The 10,920-nt window shown below is 35.5% G+C and overlaps 1 protein-coding gene across 1 annotated transcript; it reads right to left on the bottom strand.

The window, feature by feature from the left end:
• Positions 1 to 537: 537 nt before the first annotated feature.
• On the bottom strand, positions 538 to 2,403 carry LOC137709508 (glutathione S-transferase F12-like). The gene is made up of 3 exons (XM_068448594.1): positions 2,160 to 2,403; positions 1,911 to 1,959; positions 538 to 1,427 (listed from the first exon to the last, which is right to left on the bottom strand). The coding sequence occupies exons 1-3, from the start codon at positions 2,304 to 2,306 to the stop codon at positions 976 to 978; spliced, it is 648 nt and encodes a 215-aa protein (XP_068304695.1). The 5' UTR covers positions 2,307 to 2,403; the 3' UTR covers positions 538 to 975.
• Between the last annotated feature and the right edge of the window lie 8,517 nt (positions 2,404 to 10,920).

Genomic DNA, 10,920 nt, shown 5'->3' on the forward strand with positions numbered 1-10,920 from the left:
GGTAATACGTACTTGATACAGTTTCCGATTTGTATCCACCATCCACCATCCACCATTCTTCAACACACTAAAATGTGTGGAAGCAAACGGAGAACGTGCAGGTGGCTCTCCTACATCGCTTGCTTTTTTTAACAGTAGTTGAGGAATTATTCAGCTCTCCAAGACTTCTATATATTGGGACATTTTAATTTTCTAATTGTAATATATACATTGAAAATAATTTTTGTCAAAGCTTTGGTCCCACGACGTATTTAGTTAGTTTCTTAAGGCATTTGGCATTTGGCACGACAAGTTCTCGTAATCACATTTCATCATATATATTTACGAAGAAGCAAATATAAGTGCCGATAAATTTACGATATTAGGATATCGTTCCATGCATCATCTTTTGCATGCATGGTTTACTAGTTTTTTTTTCAATGATGGTATTCCCAAACTACAGTTTATATGTATATGTTTCCAAATTGCGGTTTATATATCTTTTTGATAAAAATCAAAGCATTCCTTAGGGGTAAATGAAGAAAACCATTTATTCTTTTTATTGAACAACTAATTTGTCACACAGCACACATACATATTACATATATAGGGGGGAAATGTAAATCAATCCAACTTTTTTTTCTTAAAATGATCTCTCTTTCTTTTAAATAGAAGCAATAGTCATCGCTATAATAAATACGATACGAATAATATTATTATTGTCTTTTTTCTTGCAATTTTCTCACACAACCTAGGATTTCTTAGGTATTATTTTTCTTCTCCTCTCAAATCTTTCTTCCAGGTCACATATATATTATGAGAATCTTTCCGCACACCTCTTTTTTATTTTATGTATCCACACCCATGTTTATATTTGTCCCTTGATTCTCATCATCAGACTTATTAAGCCTAAAAATAACCCAAAGTGTGCATGCATGAGAGAAAAAAGATGTGCGGAACTATATCATATATGAAGCACAAAGTAGGTATGACTATCTAGTAGTCACTAGCAAGCTGCATTAGTTTCTTCCAAGAAGGCCTGTTGGATATGTCCTCCCACCATGCATTCACTTTCTTCCTCTCAGTCACCAAATGCCCCAGTTTAGCTTCATCAATCAGATACCTAATCCCAGGAAGATGGCTCAGATCAGCCAGAGTGAAAGTTTCTCCAGCAAGATATTTGCTTTTTGACAATCTTTCCTCATAAACATCAAACACCTTCGCCAGCTTCTCCTCACATGCATTGATTAATGCAACGTCGCCACGTTGACCCATCCGTGGCAGGACAAGAAGCTGGAGCACCAGAGTGTAAACCAGGTCGTTGAAGTTGTGGCCTTCCACTTCCAGCCACTGGTCGACAACTGCCTTCTCCTCCAGAGTTGTTCCCAATAGGTTGGGACCACGGCCTGCATACTTGGCTGCGTAGTACCTTATGATGGCCCTAGATTCTGGAAGGAGAAAAGATACAAAGGCTCAGACCATAAAAGAACATGTACGTAGGAACATGCGTGTGTGTATATTTATATATGAGAAAGACTTGGCTCCTCAGGGATTGAGGAGGAAATTCTCCTTAAAATACGTTGTTGGTTTTTTTTTTCTTCAAAATTTTGTGCTAATAATGGTCAGAATCGTTCATATTATAAATAATTATGTAATCTATTTATACAAAAAGTCAATTCAAACAAAGATAATTTACTATATAAAAGATAGATGGATTCGGTAAAAGTATTATGAACCGTTTATCTATTTACTACAATTAGTTGACTAAACAATCTTATTTTTAATTTATTTCTTTGGAGGGATAATTTTTACAAAGTGATTTATAATATAAAAGGTTCCAATTATAAACACGAAATTTTGTGAATAGGCCATGAAATACATTATATATATATATATATATATATATATGTATGTGTATATATGGTTCTCACCAAAGAGCCTTAAGTCACCATCTTCTACAACTGGAACTTGCCCAAACGGCTGCAAAACAATTAAACATCTATCAATATATATTACAGGTTCAATATTAACAGCCATATTCCATCTCCACCTCCTTTAAGGGCTTTGTCTTAGCCCATAAGTTTACAGAATTTTGTTGACGCTTGATTTAGAATTACATTTAACTATCATGTATGTTACATGCGCACTTTATGTTTTCAAATTGTGAATCGAAGACCTACCTGACGGGTGAGAAACTCGGGTCGCTTGTGCTCTCCTGCCTCAAGATCAACATCTACAATTTCAAAGTTCACTCCTTTCTCCAAAAGGCAAACCATCACCCTCTGGGGGCAGGCTGCCATTACTGGACCATATACTTTGACAACCATCTTCTTGTACAACAAAGAGCTAGCCAAGAATATATAGTGACACACTCGAAAACGTGCAAATTATAAGTACATATATATGAGAATTGCACAAATCTATGTTTTGGTTTTTGGCATTTCAGTGAGGACTCAAGCTCTCTATATATATACATGCATTTAGCATGACTTGATGCCCTTGGGTTCGCCATCGCGGGGGTTGCTACTTGCCACGTGAATTTGACTTTCAATGGCTTGTACATGAACATGTGTGCTATACATAAGCTACCTAGCCAGGTTGAAAGTATAAATGTAAAAGAGAGATTAATTCAAGAGTAAATACACAATTAATAATTCATTTCGTCACTATACTATATAGCAATGATATGAATTTTTTAAATTTTTTTTTAAAAGGGACCGACTTGTCGCTTCGCCACCACAATCAACACTTCCGGGGATGGAGAAGACTCACAGAGGCATTTCAGTCTCCCTCTAGCCTTCATTGTGTGTTTCACACGCTCTAGGAATCGAACCAAAGACGTGCCTTGTGGAATACAGACTTGAAATTCGTCCTCAACCACAAGGTCATCCCGTGGTGGTTATAGAAATGATATGAATAAATAACATTAGAAAAATTGCTAGTTAAAATGTTATTTAAACATAAATGATCATATTGCATATACAATTTACAATAGAAGTGAACTTTATTATTATATGTGAGATACATCAAAATTAAAGTGTTTCATGTATGTGTGTGTTTCTACAAATGACAGTGTTTCCAAGACTTTAGGGAGGACACTACCAAGACGCAGTAGAGGCCATCCCCCATCACTCTGTATATTTTGTTCCTTCGTAGTTGGCATTTTTCTTTACTTTCCATGCTTCATGCAATGGCGCTAAAAAAAGGCTAATTCATGCACTGTCCTTCCAGCAATCCCCTTTCAAAAATTGCATAAACTATATATGTGAAGATTATTGATGCATTCTTTTGCATGATTATACAAATTTTGCATCTATATAAATTATGCTCCCTCTTAGAAATACAATGGTTGAGCAATCACCTAATTAAATGAATTTTTTAGAGATGATATTTAGATAATAACAAAGATAATGACTTGTTCCGTTTATGACGTTTATAACTAAAAAGACTCAAACCATGGCTCGAACCAAATATTCTTTTAGAACGGGGCAACATGCACGACAATTTATGCCGTAACAGTTGACTACAACTAGAAATTAATCTCATAACAAAATATCAAAAGGCACAAATGAGGTAGAAACTGTGTTATGTGGAGAGAAGGTGGGGGGGCCGGGGCCGGGGCCGGGGCGGCGGGTGGGAGGGGGGTGGGGGGTGAAGGGGGACAACAAAGGAAGACTTTGGGATGAAAATTAGGTATATCAGTGTATGGTGGTTAATGGGGGTTAGCTCATGTCTCTTAGCCCGAGAGTAAGACACAACCAAAGCCGCCCTGTTATGGCTATTCGCCCACCACACGATGAAATTTACTTTCTGCGAGTGTGTGTCTGGCGCCCATGCATACACGTCTCTTCTGGGGATTACGTGCGAGTGTACGTCAAGCTAAGTTTCAACGATCGACAGTTCGAAAGGACGTGTACAATACTGAATATACACTGGGTTTCGTTTTGGTTATATCCACGTTCTAAAGATCAACAAGTGCAAATTGTGGATGAACAGGACGATAGAAACTTTTTCTGCAACTGTGAAATAGTTTTTGTACTGGTGTCATTCGTATAACGGATGTTTGTCATGTATTTATAATGTACATTATCAATTTAATAAATGTTTGTCGCATGATATTTTTTTTATTTAATAAAAAAATGATCAGTTAGTGACATTTTCACGACAATTCATTATTTCGAGGGCCGAAAAAACTCAAAGATGCATTTCAACCTTCTATGGCCACTTTTATGTGATTCACGAGTGTAGGAATCAAACTCACAACGCATCATGAAATATAGGCTTGAAATTCGTTTCGAACTACTAGGCAACCACATGGTGATTGTCACATGGTGTCTTTGATTACAAGATAATTCATCTCGTACCGAGAGAGAGAGAGAGAGAGAGAGAGAGAGAGAGAGAGAGAGAGAGAGAGAGAGAGAGAGAGAGAGAGAGAGAGTGTGTATCCTCTCAAATGAATTCGGTCTCACATATCTACGAGGATGTGTTTTGGTTTAGCTCATTTTTAAAATACTTTCAAGTTTAAATAACTTGGATCTTTTTCACGTCTTGAGCTGCCAAGCCTTTTAAAACACAATTTTCTAATCCCTAGTATCAACTACATGAGTGCAGCTATGAGGATTTGGATCCTCTCTGGATTCCCTCCCTGATCCGGATCAAGGATGTGTTTTGGTTTAGCTCATTTTTAAAATACTTTCAAGTTTAAATAACTTGGATCTTTTTCACGTCTTGAGCTGCCAAGCCTTTTAAAACACAATTTTCTAATCCCTAGTATCAACTACATGAGTACAGCTATGAGGATTTGGATCCTCTCTGGATTCCCTCCCTGATCCGGATCAAGGCACAAGGACCGTTCATCAAAGATCGTGCGGTCACAATTAAATGTTTTTTATATTTTTAAAAGTAAAGTAATCTCGTTTTGCTTAAAAAGCATTTAATTATGGCCGCATGATCTTTAATGAACGGTCCTTGTGTCTTGATCTCCGGGATCCTTAGGGAGGGGATCCAAAGAGGATCCAAATCCCATCTATGACTTCTACTGCTTCAATTTTGATTCCAATACAATGTGTTGTAGAAGATTAGAATGTACGGATGGCAATTTAACCGTTAAAATCTTGCGAGTAACCGTACCGAGTAGGACGGAGTTGAAGATGATAATTTAAGTATTTGATAACCGTGTAAAATTGAATTAAAATAAGAAAAAATTAATGAAAATAACTTCTCTAAACTTTTTATTAACAAAAAATTATCTACTAACTTTATTTAATAAAGATAACTTAAATTTTAATAAAAATGACTTAAACTTTAATGAAAATGATAAAAGTTTAACATGAAAATAAAAAAATAAAAAACAAAACAAAAACAAAAGCTAACACACGCATTACATGAGAGATTTTTCAGTGTGACCGGTATACAAGTTGGTACACCAAGTATCACTATACAAATGGTGAGATATATGTATTAAAAAGTTAATAACTTAAAAAATAAAAAATTTCACCACTTCTATAAAAACACATGATGTACTACTCGTGTTCCGATTATAATAAAAAATTTCCCGCATCACATGATGTATTGTTTATGGAGTGAGAGTAGAGTAGTGATATGAGAGAGTGAAGAGAGGTGAAATGAGAAAGGACAGAGAAGAAAAAAGGTTGATGTGGATGGGTGAGGTGAGAGGAGACAAAAATTTTCATTATATTTCAAGGAACTCCATTAGTTATGCCAAGGAGAGACAAAAAAATAAAAACAACTAAAACCCAGCCCAAAAACATGGAAACCATATTTTAAAATACTAGTCATACCCTTAAGGTTTTAGGGTTGTTAATACAACACAACCCTCACAACTCCAACAACATTAATATGAGTCATAAGCTTAACTCATCCTCGATTTTTTCTACAGAATCAATTTTGAAATTATATGCAGAATCAGTTTGTATCATTTATTACTAGAATCAATTCAATCCGTCCTCGACCGTTTTTGCAGAATCAGTTCAATGCATCCTCGACAATTTTTGTAGAATCAATGCAACCCGTCCTCGATCATTTTTGCAGAATCAGTTCAATTAGTCATTGACCATTTTTGCAGAATCAGTTCAATTAGTCATTGACCATTTTTGCAAACTAAGTTCAACCCGTTTTCGATCATTTTTGTAGAATCAATTTTTTTTTTTTGTAGAATCCGTTCAACCCGTCTTTGATCATTTTTTCAAAATCAGTTCAACCCGCCCTCGATCATTTTTGCAGAATCAGTTCAACCCGTTCTCAATTATTTTTTCAGAAACAATTCAAACCGTCTTCGACCATTTTTGTAGAATCGGTTCAACTTGTCCTCGATCATTTTTGCAAAATCAGTTCATTTTTGCAGAATCAGTTAAACCTGTTTTGCAGAATCAGTTCAACTCGTCTTCGATCATTTTTGCAGAATTAGTTCAACACGTCCTTGATCTTTTTTTTCAAAATCAGTTTCAAATAAATTGACCTAGTAAAAATTATTAACACAACTGCACTAATCTAGGTTAAACAAAGAGAGATCCTTAAATCCTGCCGAGCGGATAACAAAATTTTGATTTCTATTCCAAGCCAAAATACTGCTACCACCACCATATTGTGTCATTAGACTTTAGCTTTCTTCCCCCTCCATAACATTTTATGCAGTTGAATGGTATTATGTGTGACATTGAGAAATAATGATAATATTCAATAATTTAATAAAAAATAAGATTTGCTACTGGTTTTGTCATTAAATCTCCATGCTTTTCTCATACTAACTAAACTACTAAGGTTACAATAATTATGTATAAATACCACCAGGTCAAAACCATGGGCTCCCCGTCCATCATAAGTATGAATGATCTTACCTCCAGTAAGACCTGCATCACCATGAAGATTGTCTTCTCATGAAGAACAAGCTTAATGACATGGTCAACGACAATCTCATCGTTTGTGATAGTCTCATCATGCTGGGTGGAGATAAGGGCAGTGTGGACACGCACTGGAACCATACATATTTTATCACTATAAAAGATATTTTTGTAATTTACATTTCATAGAAGAAAAAAAAAGTCAATAATGTTATCTTCTACATTTATTAACTTTTGTCGTTCCTTGAAAGGTTTAAAAGTGTAATCTTATTATAAAATTAAGTATCTGATTTCGTGAATACGACATAAGTTTTGTAACATCTTATCCAAGGGATTCAATTTTTGAACCCAATTCAACTTCTTCTTCATTGGTCAATGCTTCCACCTGTTGGAGGAGACCTAAGAGATTCATCACCCTCACGTGTGTTCCTTGGGACAATTTTTCATTTGCTTAATTGCCTCATATTGTGAAAAGGAAAAGTAGTAGGATATAATCATCCCTGGAGTTTGACCGCCACTACAATAAAAGGGTATTTTTGTAACTTAAATTCTAGAGAAAAAAAAAAAAAACTAAAGATGTCATCTTCTATATATGTTAATTTTTATCTCTTCTTGAAATGTTTAAAAAGTATTGTCTCAATATAAAATTAAGTATTAAAAGTATACTCTATGTGTAATGTGTAATTTTTCCTTTTATAAACAATGCTTATTTTAATTTTGAAATAGTGATTTTATCTTTAGTTTGGACAAATTTTTAAGTTTGTGTTATGTGATATGAACACCGGTTATTTTTATAACTGTACACTAATTATTTCTAGAATTGAATATTAATTATATTTAGAACGTAACACTAACTATTTCTAAAACTGCACCATCGAATTATTACTATTTCTTAAACTAAACACTGATTATTTCTATAACTGAACACTGATTATTTCTTAAACTGAACACTAGTACTATCACTATTCATAAACTAAACACTAACTATTTCTTAAACCGAACACTAGTATTACCACTATTTCTTAAACTAAACACTGACTATTTCTTAAACTGAACATTAATGCTATCACTATTTCGTAAACTGAAAACTGACTATTTCTCAAACCGAACACTAGTAATACCACTATTTCGTACTAAATACTGACTATTTTTTAAACTGAGCACTAGTACTATCACTATTTCATTAACCATGGTAGAGAAAACAATGTACAATAGGCGAAGCTCAACTGGAAAATGCACACTAGCATTTAAGGTTTTGGGGACCAATAAATTAATGGCCAATGGCACGAAAAATAAACTTGAAAAAGGCATGCCATCAATATTAACTAGATACAAATGATTAGTTGTGTTTTCTGATTAGTTGTTATACTGATTGATGGATGAATCGTGACAATCAGATTTTTAAACTCATTAATCAACCTTTGTAGAAGCTTGGTTTTTAAGCTAAAACTCCATAGATGGTGTCGACAATCTTTGTGTACATTATCAATCAATCAAAATTTACATAACAGATATTATATATTTTTCTATCTACAAAATTAAAGGTTGATACTTGACGGATTTTTTTTTGTTTTTTGTTTTTTTAATTTATTTGTCTTCTTTTCGGTTCTACCTGTTTACAGTAGGAGCTTGATTTAATATTTGAATTGGTTGCTTACGAGCGGTTGGGTGGGATTTTTTTTTTTGTTTTCTTTTTAATTTTTTTTTTCTTATTATTAAATAAAATTAGTATATAATTTTTTTTATTAAAATTTAAAATTTTGAAACTCTTTTCATTAGTCTTCTTTTAAAATAATTCAATTTCAGTTGTACAAATATATTATACCAATGTATTATATTTAAATATTTTATCATCTTATTTATGATGACGAGGAGGAGGAAACTGATACACAGTGGCAATTCAATTGCCGGACGAATTTGGTTATAAGCGATCCTTGGTGGATTGGCAGGGCTACGATTATGGGGAGTTATAGCGTGAACACTGAGAACCAAACCAAAAATATCAGTTTGACTTATCGATTTCCAATCAAGCAAAATTTGGCTACACATCTGAGTACTAGAAGGACAATATAAAAAGTCATTTAGTACTACGATTTAGTGGTATTTCTCTTCACTTGTATGTGAGAAGTTAATTCGATTCTCGCCAAAAACGAATTTGAACCACATTATTGCTAATATATTATGAGGCTTAGCTCACTTCCCAACTCTCTTAAATGTAGATAATATCATTTATTCAAAAGAAAATAAAAAAAACAAGATAATAAAAAAAAATGTTTCTTTTGCCTTTCAGGGCTTTTCTAAGGCTTTAGGCACTATAGGCATTTACGAGGCTTTAGGCCAGAAGAAGTGACCGTGACACTAATATCTCATGTGTAATAATTATAGACTAATGTCCTAAAGTATGCCTCCCGCAGTTATAAAACTCACGCTAGTGTGTAACGTTATATGTATCTGTTGACTCTAAAAATTACAAAACCTACGTGGCGCGTAGGCCGAGTAACTAATAAGCTAACTACGTCCTTCGGTTGAATGCGGGGCGTGCCAACTCGTCGGCCGAGCTTGGCCGAGGAGTAAAATTTGTTGATGTCGCGTTGAGCGCGTCGTTGACTTCTCTATCTTGCGATTGCGACCGAGGAAGGAACACCCTCGGTCTCTGGGTTCTATAGCCTGAAGACAAGGCTACTAATTCTGCGGAGTTCACAAATTGTCGGAGCCCGATTCGGTCACTGTGATTATATTCGTAAGAGTATAAGCACGTCGAATTGAGACCAAACTATATGGGCACAAGTACTCAAATGTGATGTATGTCTTGATGGTAAATGTAGTTCGGCCGTCGGAATGCCGAACCCTGAAACTTACTTGCGAGTATCCAATCATAAAATCACTCGGCGTCCAGTACGCCGAGCAACACAATTCGTAACACCTGACTACACCGAGAAGGCTAGCAAGGTGACCTCTACCAACAAGGGTTCGAAAACCCTTCTCGGCCGAGACTTAGATAGGTAACCGGTCAGCCTCGACGCAGTGCTGTTTATCCAAACTGAAGGTGCTTCTCGGTCGGCTGATTCTGCGGCAGCAGTGCTGTTTATCCAAATTGAAGGTGCTCGCCGGGTGCCTCCACAGTGCTGTTTATCCAAACTGAAGGTGTATCGGCAAAAAAAGAAAAGGAAAAAATCTCAAGGTATTTGAGAGGTTTTGCGCAGGGCGATTGTATGCTAAATTGAAGGGGCTTCTTTGTTGCATGATTTCTTGTATTTATAGCACCTCATTCCTTGAAACCGAATTGCATCCATATCTGGATTGGGAGTCCTTGTCCCGTTTCAACTCTACCTCGAACAAACCTACTCCCACTAGGATTTTGAATCTTCCCCTTTTTCGAGGCTTTATTCTCTGCCGGCCGGGAATCCTGGTCGCACCAGGACTTCCTCGACCCTTTCTGTTTATCTGGACTACTCCTTAGGATAGGACTTGTCCGACCCTGCCAACTGGCCCGGGATTTATTACTCGGCCCACATCATTTAACACAGCCTTGGGCCGAGCACAACCTGCTGCTCGGCCCAACAATATTATTTTGGGCCCAAACAGTATCAAACTCAAGTTGTCTGATTTCTGTATGTATATCACACTACTCAAAATATAGTAGGTGTAAACAAAGTATAATTTTTAAAATTAAAATATCTTTACGTTTTTTTCTTTTTTTTTTTGTCAAGAAAAATATCTGTTACGTTTTTTCTTGTCAAAGAAAATCTCTTTATGTTAGAAACTATTCTTGTGCTTTTCACGTATGAAATTGCCATACTTCACTCCTTACCAACCCACTAAACGTCTCACCGGAACTAACGGATTTGTTAACGGACTTTTGATTACAGGGAAAAAGTGAGACAATTGGGCTGGTCGGGCGGGGGACGGAAGTGTTATAATTTCAGTTGCGCAGAGCTTAATGAGATTTATATCGAGTTCCAGGAGGCATTTTAATAAATAAGCCCAAATATTTCAACAAATATGAGCATCGGATCCAGTATGACAATAGTGAATCGTATTGTTCAGAGCTACAAAACGAGATAATAAGCATATATTGGCA

This window comes from Pyrus communis, chromosome 11 (assembly GCF_963583255.1).
Source record: "Pyrus communis chromosome 11, drPyrComm1.1, whole genome shotgun sequence".
NCBI lineage: Eukaryota > Viridiplantae > Streptophyta > Magnoliopsida > Rosales > Rosaceae > Pyrus > Pyrus communis.